At 51.4% G+C, this 14,376-nt stretch overlaps 4 protein-coding genes across 6 annotated transcripts; 1 reads left to right on the top strand and 3 right to left on the bottom strand.

Moving 5' to 3' along the window:
* Positions 1–309: 309 nt before the first annotated feature.
* Positions 310–3,997, bottom strand: AAFC00_006919 (uncharacterized protein; the record flags this gene model as incomplete). Of its 2 annotated transcripts, XM_069346944.1 has the most annotated exons (5): positions 310–420; positions 495–663; positions 728–1,066; positions 1,119–3,781; positions 3,839–3,997. In XM_069346944.1, 5 exons carry the CDS (start codon positions 3,995–3,997, stop codon positions 310–312), a joined length of 3,441 nt encoding a protein of 1,146 aa, XP_069199822.1. The 2 variants fall into 2 exon arrangements, with proteins under 2 accessions (XP_069199822.1, XP_069199823.1); XM_069346945.1 differs by having other exon boundaries at positions 1,119–3,997.
* Positions 3,998–4,408: 411 nt separating this feature from the next.
* Positions 4,409–6,294, top strand: AAFC00_006918 (uncharacterized protein; the record flags this gene model as incomplete). The annotated part of the gene is made up of 8 exons (XM_069346943.1): positions 4,409–4,462; positions 4,533–4,588; positions 4,655–4,929; positions 4,980–5,047; positions 5,107–5,217; positions 5,277–5,784; positions 5,866–6,072; positions 6,134–6,294. The coding sequence occupies 8 exons, from the start codon at positions 4,409–4,411 to the stop codon at positions 6,292–6,294; spliced, it is 1,440 nt and encodes a 479-aa protein (XP_069199821.1).
* Positions 6,295–6,808: 514 nt separating this feature from the next.
* AAFC00_006917 (uncharacterized protein) lies at positions 6,809–8,748 on the bottom strand (the record flags this gene model as incomplete). 2 transcript variants are annotated; one of them, XM_069346941.1, is made up of 7 exons in its annotated part: positions 6,809–6,980; positions 7,044–7,110; positions 7,169–7,332; positions 7,394–7,485; positions 7,539–7,628; positions 7,679–7,769; positions 7,823–8,748. In XM_069346941.1, the coding sequence occupies 7 exons, from the start codon at positions 8,746–8,748 to the stop codon at positions 6,809–6,811; spliced, it is 1,602 nt and encodes a 533-aa protein (XP_069199819.1). The 2 variants fall into 2 exon arrangements, with proteins under 2 accessions (XP_069199819.1, XP_069199820.1); XM_069346942.1 differs by having other exon boundaries at positions 7,823–8,739.
* A 2,349-nt stretch (positions 8,749–11,097) lies between these two features.
* Positions 11,098–13,249, bottom strand: AAFC00_006916 (uncharacterized protein; the record flags this gene model as incomplete). Its single annotated transcript, XM_069346940.1, has 2 exons — positions 11,098–11,394; positions 11,459–13,249. 2 exons carry the CDS (start codon positions 13,247–13,249, stop codon positions 11,098–11,100), a joined length of 2,088 nt encoding a protein of 695 aa, XP_069199818.1.
* Positions 13,250–14,376: the final 1,127 nt, after the last annotated feature.

Here is a 14,376-nt window from a genome sequence, read left to right as displayed (position 1 = left end):
TGGCCGAGGTTGTACTGCCTGAGCTCACGACCACAGATGGTAATTTTCTGATCAAACATAAGTAGATATCGAGATAATCATCGCAACAATGTATCTTGTTCTCTTCGATTCTCCTCACGCACAGAAAAGTGCACAGAGAGGGCGGAATGGATGTGTCTTTCAGCTATAGTGAGGGAGATCACAAATGAAGAATGATAGATCAGAGAAGGGAGCGTGGAAAGAGACTGATGAAGTCAGACAGGACCATGGAACATCATATCTTACAGATACGCATCCTAAAAGATATCTCCGGGCTTTCTTCGTCCGCCATTAGACGTGGTCGGGAAGTCTATAATCCAGACCAGGCTTGGTCCAGTTGACATCTTTCAGTTTCGCGTCTCCTGTTATGACAAAGAGACTTTCTGCGACGGCGACACGGACCTTTTTTCTTCTTGTCAGCCACCTGTCTTTCGCTTTCTTTCCTAGCGAAAGAGGACGACAGTGAAGGGACTCACCGTCGGGTACGGATTCGTGCGCAGCATACTGACGAGCTTTTTCAGCACTTCGGGCCGGATCGAGGGCACACTGGCGAGGTTGCGGTAGACCTCGATCGCGGCGAGGATCTTGGGTATGTTACTCGATTTGAAGTGGGATCTTTGCACTGCGGATAATAAATTGCGCCAGCTAGTAGTCGTGTGTCAGCTTTGGAATGTCCATTGTGCTTCTGTTTGGGATTTTTGACACGCACCTGAGGTCTGTCAACTTCAATAATATGGGGCCGGCGGCGTCGAGGAGGAACGAGACGAGCTCAAGCAGCGGTTGTGAATCGTCTACCGCCGCCACGGTGGTCTTGAATAATGTGGTCAAGCTGACCAGCAAGGCGATCTGGGCGGCTGAGTCGCTTTCGTAGATGACTTCGACTAGAGCTGTACGGGCGGCTTGCAGCAGGTTTTCTGCACCGACTCCAGCGCTTGAAGCACAGCCTTCTAGTATCACTTCTCGTTGCCACTCGGCGGTTTTTGCGTCCTTTAGGACCTTCACATGTTCGTGGTAATACGATGATGACGATACGTCGTCAAGGTGACTGCTGTTCGACAAAGTCAGTCAAATACCGGCATCATCATCCATAGCCGACTTACGAGTCTTGCGATGCCTCCTCCCGAATCTTCAAGCATCTTGCTGCTTGGAGTCTGGTACGGTCGAGCTTCTCTAGCGACAGTCTAGTCACGTCTCTCAGCAACAGCTGTTCGTCGTGCTGATGTTTTTGTAATAACCTCGGTTTCCAAAGGCTGTCGACGCAGGCGATGGCAGCTGTGCGAACTAGCGAACCCACATCTCCTCGCTCAGTGACCGTGTAATCATTCAGACCTGTATGTAGCGGTTCCAGCATTTCTTTCGTAGACGCGGCATCGCACTCGCCTGACTCGATTACAGAACGCATCGCTCGAAGGCCGATGACCCGCCATTCGGTTGCACGAGCATCCTGGACAATGCTCCCGATCTCTCGTATGAATGCGACAGCATCGAACGAGAGACTGTGTGCAAACCAGGGATACGCTGCTGCGAGCGCGATTGCACGTCCTGCACCATGCAAGGCGACGGCGGAAGAGTCTACACGGAGCTTCTGCATGTAGCTGCCTGCATCCAGTGGTAGCGGTACTGAGCTGTTTGTCAAGTGCAGTCTCATCAGAGCGCGAACGAGTCGTGGTAGAACAGCTAGTATGGATTCTTCAGCCCTCACGACCATGCACGCAAGGATGTTCAGGACGTTATTCATGGCATCAGACGATGGCGCTTTCTCGCCAGGAAAAACTGTCGTTAGTTCAGCTGCGGATGCGATCGCCTGTGCAACAGCCGAGAACAGATCCGCTCGCAACGCCCGTGAATCATATTGGACATACATTGCTCGTCGGCGATCGAAGACCTTCCACGAAGAGGCAAGATACGTCAGCACATCCTCGGCCGCATCTGCCGTGCCAGGCACAGAGCATTCGTCATCTGCGTGATTACCGAGAATCCTCGACAAGGCGAGCAACAAGCCGTGGAGGTTTTCCACGTCGGTCTCATTGTTACTTGATAGACGATCGTAGAGCGGGTCCATTACAGTTTTCAAGAACGGCAGAGTCTGATTCTTGCAGAGCAGACCGATGGATGTTGCAGCGTACTCTCTCGAAGGAACATCGGGTGATCCGATACCTCGCCAACCAAAGAGCGCCATGACCAAAGCTCGACGGTAGTCTGGGTCTAGTGAAGAAGCGGCACCGGAAACCTCAATCGCCGCTCGTTGACGAAGACCGACAGCATGGTAATCAACGACTTGTACCAATGGTATACCGCACTCGATTTGGTCTGGGTGTCTGCCGATCAACTCCTGTAAAGCTGCGGATGAGCCTCGTCGGATATTGCCTACAGGATCGAGGCACGCAGAGAGTAACAAGTGCATAGCTACAATCTGTATGACAGACCCTGCACTTCGTGTCATGCCGCTCTCAATGCGGATGTTGTCAGCTTTTATAGACAGCAATTCCGCCGTGGTATAGCGTCGGGAGAAGGACCAGATGCCGAAACATGCGGCATCTCGTACATTGCTACCAATACTACTTCTCGTTGTACCCCGTTGCTCAAAAGTCAAGGACAACAACAACGCATTGATTATCTCAGGCAGTTGCTCGGTCGAAGCAGACCGCCTGAAGAGCGCATGTGCAAGAGTGAGGGTGAGACCGTGCCAGCGAAGAGGGTCGACCGTAGAGAAATCGCTTTCGGAGAAAGAATCAGGGACATCCTCTTTCATACAGTCTAGCACGGCTTGTACTACATCACTTGCGAGGGCTGGATCCAAGCGGAGAATGATCATACTCAACGCTTTGCTCGCTGCGAAGCGGACTGGAGTATCGCGGTCTCCCAATGCTTGTAAGAGGTAATCAATCGTGTTTTCAAGGACACCAGCATCTTCGAAGAATTCAGACAAAGACTCCAATTCTGGACGCAGGCTCAGGAGGGCAATATTACGGAAGAGCTTGATGAGGAGCTTCTTGGTGATTGCCGAGGAGATGAAGTATGTGAACATTGGCTCACCGGCGATCTTCTGCCCAGCTTCATAGATGAGCGGAATCAGGCTGAGCGTCTCCACTGAATCTGGCGACGCACTCATGCCTACGCAGAACCGTAACAGACCAAGATGTCTGTGCAGAGCAGAGGCAGACATGGGGGGCTGTACTACCAAGTTGTCAACTGCCCATCTCACAAGCGAGTCAGGCAGGCCAAGACGCTGCATATCAGGTCTTACGACAAGCCTGGCAAGTAGCTCGCTGGCAGCGTCTTGCTCCTTCGTAGCACTGCCGAGGAAAATTATGCTCATAGCAAGAACACGTGTCGTCAAGGAAGGGACATGGGAGGCTAGATGAAGACCAGGAGTGACTTCAGTTGACTCTCCCGGTGCTGAGATTGAGGCTAGATCGAAGGGAGCAAGTAGCAGATGCTTGAGCCATAGAAGCAAGACGTACGACGTCTCCCAATGATTGTCTTCATCCCCTTCACAACTCGTGCAGGTCTCGAGAGTAGTCAGAATAAGATCTAAATATCTCGGCTCGTTGTTGAAAAAGCCGCTGATCACTTTCTCGCCCCTGACTTTGCAGAAAGTGTAGAGTATACTGCTGACTGCGACGTCCAGAGGGAGGGTTTCAAGGCCAGCCGCTTTATGAGACTTGAGTTGCAAGTACGACAAGTATGCATCAACAAGAACGGGCAAAAACAGTTTTAGCCGTGCGTCGAGCAATTGTGGCTCCGGCTGGAATGGTTCGATCTGTGCAGTATCAGAAGATGTTATGTGTATGATTGAAAAGAGTCCCGTAGGCCGCACTAGTTGGAGCACATGATTTAGATCTTTCTTGCGAACAAGTTGATGAACCCTTTTCTGAGGTTTTGCTTTCCACAAGAGCCGTGGGAGACTATGTTCTAGGTCGTCTAGTAGACTAGCGGATGCCCGCACCAAGCGAATGTCGTCGTCTTCTTCGGACATTTGGTCAAGGAAGTTGTGTCAAGCACGTCCACTGGCCCCTTGGTATGCTCCTTACGCCGGAGAAAGAGCAGTATGCCCTGCAATGGAACGATATGGCCACAGGGACATCCGTCATGTGTTCGGCTCCACAAGAGCTGCCTGTTGAATATAGTAGCACTTCAGTAGATTATCATTCATCACCGACTTGATGCTAACCCCCGGGTGTATCTTAGTCAAGATACCTTATCTCCAAAGGGAAAGTATAGCCGAGACGCGCCTCTGACAGCACTCTACGCGTCTCCGCGAGCGCTCGCGAACGCAACTACAGAAGATAAAAGTATATCATACCAATAATCATACCCACCACTATTCTCCAGACCGCGGTATAAGAGGGACACGTACACATCCAGGAAATTATCGAGGCAAGACACAATGGGTGACCATAACGAATACCTGGCCATCAATGTTTTCAACGAGGGTCTAACTGTGAGTTGACTTGCTCTCATGACATTCCATATACAGGTATCAAGAGAGCTATAGACTGACTATATTCCAGGTGACATATCGCTCCCTAAGCCGCGCTCTCAAAGTCCACAGCAATCTAGCGAAGCAGTAAGCTCGAACCAAAGAACAAAAAACATATGGTCGGATATCCCCATTGCTCACCAGCTGGCCAAGGTTACTATATCAATTCCACCGGACCCAGACGCAGAAGAACCCCGGCTGTCTCCATGCCACTTACCTCCTGACGGGGAGAAAGCGAGCTCATGCGCTGTCGTCGTCCCAAGTCAATGGAGCGATCAAGTCGGAAGGAGGAGATAGTCAGATGAGCATTGACGACCCGTCGCCGAGTAGTCCTCTGCCGGCGAGCTCTGCTCCTGCCATCCAAGATGAACAGAAAGACGATCCGTGGATCAAGCTCGTGCTGCTGGCCAAGGAGGAACAGCTTCAGGGTAGGCGATAAGTCGACGCTCACGATTGGCAGTTTTCTAACTTTTGTTAGCCGCGAAATCATCGTTTGATGAATTGTCAACCGTCCACGTCTACAGCTTGGAACCAGGCACCATCAAAGTATGACGTTCGAGGTACCGATACATCTCGATAGCAAACCAGCTGACAATGATGCCAAGGATCTCGAGGTTTTGACCGAATGTAATCGGAACACCGCCGTGGCATTCGCGAGCGAGGACCCTCTAGAAGTCTGGAAGCAGTACGGTGTGATCCAGAACCAGCACGTCAAGGTATGACAGCATTGCTTTATTGCCCATAGCCACAACCATCAGACTAACCCCCTCCTCAGCGAAGGACTACCAAAAGGCCAATGCCCCCCATCGCCGCTGCACCCTCCAAAGCCGCACCGAAGCAGGTGGCCGCAAAAGACACCCCAAAATCCACCCAGTCAGCCACCAAATCAGCCACACCATCCGAAGCAGCAGCCTCCGCAAAGACGACCCCGGAGCCCGAATCCAAGACTTCCGCCTCCACCACCACTGCAAAGAGCGGTGGCGCAGCTGCCAAATCGGCCCCTCAGATCAAACGCGAATCATCCTCGCTATTCAAGTCATTCGCAAAAGCCAAGCCCAAGCAGCCGAAAAAAGAAGAATCGGCCGCCAACCCGTCCTCCGAGGTCAGCACGTCCGCAGCAGCAGAAGAGACTCCTCTATCAGACGAGGAGGCCGCAGACGGAGATGACGACGAGCCATCCCAGTTCGACGAGGGCGCGCTCGATGCTGCTCCCATTGTTGCGGCGGGCAAGTCGAAGAAAGACCGCGAGGAAGAGCTGCGAAAGATGATGGAGGCTGATGATGGTGAGTCAATAACGATGTTCCCTTTTCATTTCCCTGGCACTGCTTAGTATGCAATACAGACATGACTGACACGACGAGCAGACGAGGAGATGGAGAACCCGCCAGAGCCGCCGGCGGCCGCAGAAACACCTGCCGCTGACTCGGGTCCACCAACGACGGAAAACTCGCAGGCTCTGCCGGAGGATGAGCCGGAACCGATGGAGACACTTGTCGTTTCGGATGACCGACGACGAGGACGCCGCAGAGTCATGAAGAAAAAAACGGTCAAGGACGAAGAAGGCTATCTAGGTATGTGCATCCCATGAAACTCCCAAGGCACTGTTGACCACAAGATACTGACGAGTATCAGTCACCAAAGAAGAAGCTGCTTGGGAATCTTTCTCAGAAGACGAGCACGCGCCGAAGCGGGCGAAGGTGTCGGCTCCCCCACCAGTCGCTGCAAAACCCAAGACTACGAAGAGCGGAAAACCTGGTCAAGGTAACATCATGTCCTTTTTCAAAAAGGCTTAAGTCAAAGCGGACCAAGTCTGTCTCAAGTACAAGCTACCAGTACCAAATGTTTCGAGATACTGCCTTGGCCTCATGCACCTTAAAATTAGTTATCGCATATAATTCATTCATGGCACGATCTTATGGGTTAGACAAAGCAAGCCCACCCAAGGAAGCCCTTGGCGACACTGATGGATACATAAACACTAATGTATTACTGTCGAGGCCATGCTCTTTTAGACGCCGGCTCCTTAGACGTGCCAATGTGAAAGGTAGAAACTAACGCCGGACAATGGAAAATTCTGCCTCATTATTGCATGACGAAAAAAAAAAAACAAGTGGGCTGAAGACACGCGACAAACACAATGAAAGAACAAGCACCCCTCTTCGCTGGTAATACATATCATAAAGTCTTGAAATGCTGGCATAACAAATGCGACGAAAGAAGACGTAGTAAATGTAGCCGGGTGCAAGATAGGACGGAACGACTTTGTAAAAGAGGCCATCCAGATCTTGCCATGGTCCTGGCTCAAACTCATTCAGAGCTAGTTGGTGAATCGGGAGATCTTGCGATGCAGGGCTTGGAGTCGCTCATCGCTCCAGCCTGGACCTTGCTGGTAGGTGATTGAATGTTGTTATTGAGTGGCAGTGGTGCCAAAGGCGGGCGCATAGCGGAGTGGGACCAGCTGCGAGTAGCTGATGGATTACTGCTTGTGCATTGCTCGAGTCAGAAGTTGGAAAGAAGGCTATTTTGGAGTGTTCAGACGTACCTCTGGGGAGAGAGTGCAGCCTCAAACTCATTGAGCGATGACAGCTGCTGTGTCGCAGCCATGTATTCTACCGTACATATGTCAGCCAGACCACGAACGGAATCGTCAGCAGGTCAAGGTCTCACCTTGAGATCGAAAAGCTCTCGCGGAAGAGACCTGCTGTTTGAGTGTCTTTTGCTCAGGGGAGTCTGCGTAACGGATGTTGATAATGTATTCGTCGCCTCCGACCTTGACAGCCTTGTTGTTGAACTCCGTAACGACGGCAGTGCATGTCTTACGGTCCTCAAACCTGTCAGTGAAGTCAGCTTGGAGCGTAGCGTCACAAGATGGACAAGCATCGACGAGCATACCTGGCAAAGCCGACTCCACGTCCCACACCATTCTTGTCGCGAAGTATCCTGGCGGAACAAACCTTGTGAGGGGCAAAGAGGGATGCGAGTTCCTTGAAGCTGTTAACAATGTGTGCGGCGAAAGCATCAAAATCACACGACATACATGTTCGTTCATAGCCTTTGGCAAGTTAGAGACATAGAGATTGGTGTTGTCATCATCGGCAAACGTCTTGAGCTTCGAGTAGAATGATTCCTAGTCCATGTCAACGACAGTCCAGAGAAATAAATAGCGGGTCCACCTACGCGCGCGAAGCTAACTTCGTAGCCAAGATAGTGGAAACCGCGAATGCAATTCCCTGCGTCCTCGTAGTTGTGGTACTTGACGAATCCGAATCTATATTTTGTCAGCAGGTTACCATGACGCCGATCAAGCACGGATCGACCCACCCTTTGCATAATCCCGTAGCATGATCGATGATAGATTTGGAGCTCCTGATGTCGCCGAAGCGGCGGCCCCAAGTCTCAAGCATATCATCTGTAGTGTCTGGATGAAGACCTCTGATGTAGACGTTGGTTTCTCCCCTGAGATTCTCCAGAGCGCGATCGAGCGGCTTCAGGGGCGAGCTAGGAGCAGGAATTGCAGGGGGGATGGACGGTTCCTTGCTGACGAGAGCATGGAGCTCGGTGGAGATGCTTCGTGCCTCAGGTGTCTTGATTGAAGGCATACCGTACTGTGACATGACCTGAGAAGGCGAAGGGGTGCTGTGAGTATAGATGCCATTGGGCGAACGGTTGATGATGGTGACACCGGCCTGGTAAGGGTAGGTGGAGTATGACGGTGTGCCAGGAGCATCGTTCTCGTTCGAAGAAACAGAATCACGTCTCGGTGTGATGAGCGTAGGGACTTCGCCAGTGGTGTGGCTCGGGGTCCAAGTCTGCGAGATGGGGCTGTTGTCGTGAGGCTGTCCGTAACCATGCTGAAGGTATTGCGATGAGACAGGGGTATAGAGACCGGGAGAATGCTGGTGGGAGCTATTGGGATAGGCTTGACCACCGGGGTACATGAGGTGACTGTTAGCGCCCCAAAGCGCTGCGGGAAAACCGGCATTGATGGCAAGACCGGCGTAGTGAGGTCCTGAGGTGGTCAACAGAGGACCTTTGCCCTGTGGGTAGCCTCCGTCTTGCATCGACATGCCCTGGATGCCTTGGGCGAGCATGTTTGCGGCAGCTTGGCTGTGATGCATACCATAGACTTGTCCATAGTTTCCGCGCGTCATGGGATGACCGTAGTTGCCAGTGCGGTGCAGAAAGCTCTGATCATGCTTGCCGTGGGAGTTTCCCCGTTGACCTTGGTGTTCAGCCATTCCGAGCATTCTGTTCAGATACTGATGTCAGTACAGATGGGATACCAAGACATGACTGGAGGAAAGGTCATCAAGATACGAAGGGGAGGGAAAGGTGCAGAGCCAGTGGCAGACAAGGTGGTGTCCCGATCAGGTACAGGTGAGAATGCTTACAATTTGTATGATTACAAGATCCAGATGTGTATGCTGGGCCAAAAAGTTACTGTTCGTCTGGCCTCATACCACATCAGCGCTGTCACACAAGTTTCTCGGGATACCGAAATCACCTCTCACCTTGATGACCTTGGAGCACAGCAATGATTTGAGTGTGGTCGAAGATGTGTAAGATGAAAAGGTCTTCGATGCCGACTGTTGATAACAAGGGGTATACAGAATTGTATCTACCAGGCGAAGAGGTTGATTAGCACAGAAACTATGCTATCAATGTGTGACTGATCGGACAGAATGCAAGAGATGAAGAAGACGGGTGAAGAAGAAGATGACTGTTGTGAGAGGAGAGGAGAAGATTTGGTGTAGACTCTAACAACAACATAATATAGGTGCTTGTTCGGAGCATAAGTCCGTGGTCGCTCTTGCCATCGCTACATGATGCCGCGAATTTCAGAGATGGTGAAGCATAAGGTAGACTGTCCGCAAGGTGAGGTGGCATCCAGCTATGGCTTGGCGTTGTGACTGTGATGGAAAGAGCATATAAAAGATGACATACATGTTTATGGTCAGGTAGAAAGTACGATACGGAGGTGGCTATACTGTTGCACACCTTGGTCTTCACGGTATCTCCCTGTAAATAAGTGTACCCCCCGATGGTAGACTGAGGGTACGATAACGATGCTGCGCTATGATGAGATTAAGTGTGAGCTGAGATTCATTGCTCGAGTGAAGCAGAGAAGATAGGACCCTTTTATTCGAGCCATGGGATCCATCAAGGATGCCAGTGGCAGGGAACGAGCGTTGTTTTGGATATGCAAGCCGCCCCAGAGGGGGCAGGATCTCTGTTCTCTGCGAACCATCGCTGCTACACGCCCATAGTTACCTGCATTCGGCCTGGTGAGAGCACGTCCCACTCGGTAGTGATCAGGTAAGTAGGTAGGGTAAGGCGAGTGGCCGTATGTTCTTCATGCTTAACGTTGTTGACAAGGTGCACATCTGATTTGCTAAGGTTCCTTACCTAACATTGTTCTCCTCTTTGGATTTTTGCGCTCGAGCACCCGAGCCTGGCCTTACGAATTTATGTCTTGGAGGCCTTTGGATTTCATCAATGTCACAAGACTGACTTAATACCCACGTTACGCACAGATGCATCGCAGGATTGTTCATGCGGCGTATGAGCCCGATGTCTTGAGACGACACTTGTAACGTGAGCCTCTCACGTTGTACCCGCGCCCAGTTCAGTGCAATAAGGACATCGAGCATGATGTCTCTTGTCCGGATATCTGCATCTGACCCAGAAGCAGTCATCGAGAAAGGTAGGATGGGACTACGATATGTTGACCATGTCGTGCTCCATGTGAATCGAAAACTCGGCTTGCATTGCCTGGAAAGTTGGGGTCGAGAGGTAAAAGCGCTTACTGATACGCAGGGCTACTGGTCTTCTCCCATGATCCCTGCAGCAAAGGACATTAAAGTGACACAACCTAGCAGAAGACTCGCCTTGACTGAAGATAGTTCGACCTGCACTGTGAGTATGTGGAGATCCGGAAAGCTAGGCGCATCTGGTTGAAGCTGCGTGTACTGTCACACCCTGTCATCGACCCGCCATTAACCGTTCATGGTCTTTCCATTGCGGCGCACAGATACCGAATGCGAGGATGAAGCGTGCAGGCAAACTTGTTCGGACATGTTTGCGGCGGGAGAGCGTGGAGGGTATGGTCGACATGGTCGGATTGGGAAATGCACGTCACACCGTCACACCTTGCATCGGTCGACAAGGGCCGGCAGAAATCTGATCATCTACCGCTAGCATATGTACTTTGTGTAGAACATATTGCGATGTGCTAGATGCTCCAAGAAAACAAAATGACAATCGCCTCAGAAATCATGCGTAAACCAGGTCATCGGGAGTTTGTGGCACCGGGGAAGACACTTCATAGTGTCAGCCACCTGCCATGCCGGTCTAAATGAACTGATCACATTGGGCCCAAACCGTTGAGAAGCAGGTGAGATCAAGGTTCGCTGCAAGAAATGGAGTCTGTTTGCTCATCTTTTTAACATCAAGCAAGTTTGTCTACATATGTCCCTACAAGAACGCCTACTGCTCGACCTTCCAAATGCTGCACATAAGACAAGAAACATGGAGTATCAACATGCTATAGGAACCTCGTATCTCTTGGGTGGTCCCGAAGGCTCGGAACGAAATCATTAAGACCAGACATCCTCCTGGTATGTGTTTCCGGTGCGCATCGCCTTGACAATCTCTTCTGCCTTGGCTTCCGGAATACCGCGCTGCTCGGCGATGATCTGGACAAGGGCGGTGTTGACCTCTCGCGCCATGTTGGCAGCGTCGCCGCAAACATAGAAGTATGCCTTCTGGCGGAGGAGCTCGTCGACTTCGGCAGCGCGTTCCCTCAGAAGGTGCTGCACGTAAACCTTTTTGGGTCCATCACGGGAGAAAGCTGTCACCATCTCGAAGCTGTCGCCCATGTCCTGCTTGTATTGCTGTGAAAAAGAATATCCATGTTAGCAGACGAACGGACAATGTTGTTGTTTTTGTTGCACATACCTCCCACTCGTTCTCGTAAATGTAATCCTCGCTCTTCTTTCTGCAGCCGAAGAACAGCAATGTCTTGCCGACAACCTCTCCATCTCTTGCTTGCTGTGCGCGTTCCTGCACGAAACCCCGGAAAGGAGCGACACCGGTTCCAGGTCCGATCATGATAATGGGCTTGGAAGGATCAGAGGGGAGCCTGAAGTTCGAGTGGCGGACGTGAACTGGGACGTGGAATCCATCGTATTTGTTTCTCGGGCCGGTGATGGCATAATCAAGGCCGTGAGGATCGGGATGCGGGTCTCCGTGCTGCTTCTGCTTCAACGCGAGAAGGTAGTTGGTCGTAACACCCTTGACAATATGAGGCGCATTCGGGACTTCGATAGACTCGACAACAGCAGTTATCGAGATTTTGTTCTTCTGGACAAGAGATGATGACGAGATGGAGTAATAGCGAGGTTGGATCTTGTGAAGGCCTTCAATCATAACCGAGAAAGGGATTTTGGACCACTTTTCGCCCTTGGACAAGAAGTGGAGCAATTGGCCGATATTGTAATTGCGATTGGCTACCTGCTCGTGGAAGTAATCCTTGTCGTTACCGATCTTGGTCATCTCAGCCTTGATCTCATCGTTTGGTGAGAAAGCGGACAAAGTGGAAACGAATTGCCTGGATACCGGGGCGCAAATCTCCATGTGGTATCGGACAGCTGCGTCGTAAGTCGTAGGGGATGGAAAGGGAACTTTGGCGGTGGCATCGAGTCCCTTGACGGAAATGACAGTGTGACGCTTTTCGGTCAGACCCAAAACTCCCAGGAAGCGGTCGACTTCTTTACCGGCATTGGTAGGCCAGATGGCAATGTGATCACCGGTGGTGTACGAAAGGTTCGATCCGCTCACATCAATGTCCATGTGCAGGCAGTTCCTGTCGTGGACACTAAAGAGCTCCTTAGACTCAACGATGGGTGCAATGTAAGGGTTATGGGAGTTGTAAGGCCCTTTTTGGCTGCCTTCAAGGTGGTTCTTGTTGGGCTCTCCAAGGTAGACCTCGTCAGATTCAGGAGAAAGTTCAGGCTTCTCTGTCACTTCCAATACGGGCTCGTAGACAGCTTCGCGTTCCTCGAGACCCATGGCATCAGCTAGTGCGGTCCACATGGGTTCCTTCCACGCGAGAAAGTCCTCTTCCATAGTGCCTGCGCCATCATCACCCTCACCAGCGGCGCCAATTCTCTGGGCGCCTAGTCTTTCGAGGAACTTGGTGACGTTGCGGACCATCGAGTTGTAGTGCTCATAAGTGTTGTTTCCCAGACCAAAGGCGACGAACTTGAGGTTCGAAAGAGGCTTCTCGGCGGCACTAGCGCCAGAGCTGAAACTCAGATCCTCGTTGCTGATAAATTCGTAGAACTCGACAGCGTTATCGGTCGGCTCGCCCTCACCATAAGTTGCGAGCACAAACATGGCCACCTTGTCTCCGGCAAGAGTGTCAAGGTTGTCGAGGTCGTACTCCTCGAGATCAGCGGTCATGGCCTTGAGTCCAAATCGAGACGAGGCCTCCTTGGCCAGTCTCGAGGCGTAGTCCTCTGCGGTACCGGTCTGAGAGCCATAAAAGACCACGCAATTCTTGCCCGCCTCATCCAACTTTTCAATGATGTTTCGAGACTTGGCTGCCTTTGCGCCTCCGCCGTTGGCAAGAGAGGCGGCATATGGGTCTTTGGGGACTGACCAATAAGTGCCCTTTGTAAAATATGCGAGAGTGCCAATCAACAGAGCGGCGAGGACAACAATGTCCAGAGTGTCGAGTTGGGCCATAGATGCAAGTTGCTCTGAGCAGATCGAAGGATGAGACTCGTATGATCAAGTTATTTCTCTCCCTCGACTGCAGCTGACACGCGTCTTTTATGCAATGAACCACAGAGACTCGGGCGAGTAGAAGGACGAGGTAGGAGAGAGAAAGGATGAGATACAACGGAACGGAAAGACAGAGGTAGAGGAGAAGAGGATGGGAAGTTGGACAGCTCTAAGTGGCAGAGGTAAATAGATGAAGCCACGTCCGATGTCTGGAGCAATATCGTCTGATAGGAAATGCAAGGAAGTGGGGGACGGGAATCTGATCGCGACGCCGGAATGGCCGTGCACGGGGGAGTCGACTACCGGATCAGGCCTGCGGAGGTTGAGTCGGAGCCTTCTTGAGTGCTGTGTTCGTTGTATATTGTAAGGTTATTGATGGTCGAACCCAGTATTGACGCTGGGAATGGTGGCTGATTTGGAACTGCAGAGCGATACGATGGATGTTCAGCTTACACAATTAAGCGGACTCGACGATATATGTACAATTCAAGAAATGTTGTTTGCCGCAAGGTCTTGGACACTGGGGAGCCTCGGAGGTCGATTGCTTGCGGCAAATGTTAGGGTTGTATGACGGCTACGAGTCAACGGTAAGGTAAGGTATGGTACTCGCTATTAGATACCTATTCGTACTTGTGCAGTGCCAACCAACTTCACGGCCCTTACGAAGAGATATAGCATAATACTATATACCTTACCTTGTGCATCCCTCAACCCATGACCGCCAACGTTCGACTCTGCACTCGGCCGGTCCGAAGGAGTGCGGTATAGAGCCGCAGCTCACTTCCGCTCTCGAACCATGTACTTACGGTGTAGAGAAGTACCACCGAGAAAGTGTAGTTCTGGGCAAAAGTCTCACGAATGTCTGCCTCACTGAGTCCAGTACTGTCCCATCGCTGCCGTGGGGTTCTCGATCGATACCTGATTACACAAATCTTTCACGCGCGAGATTGACGGTGTCATCGAACGGCTAACACAGTAACGCATGACCTGTTTAGTCACCAATGTCACTTTCATGACTGATGTCTCGTATACGATGTTTATGGAACACACCGTAGCTGCCGCATTAACTACCGCTGCCTAGTATGATG

This window comes from Neodothiora populina (genome assembly GCF_041146345.1).
Source record: "Neodothiora populina strain CPC 39397 chromosome Unknown canker_contig_8, whole genome shotgun sequence".
NCBI classification, from domain to species: domain Eukaryota; kingdom Fungi; phylum Ascomycota; class Dothideomycetes; order Dothideales; family Dothioraceae; genus Neodothiora; species Neodothiora populina.
The sequence above is the reverse complement of the archived record's forward strand: the minus strand, read 5'-3'. Positions and strand labels throughout refer to the sequence as shown.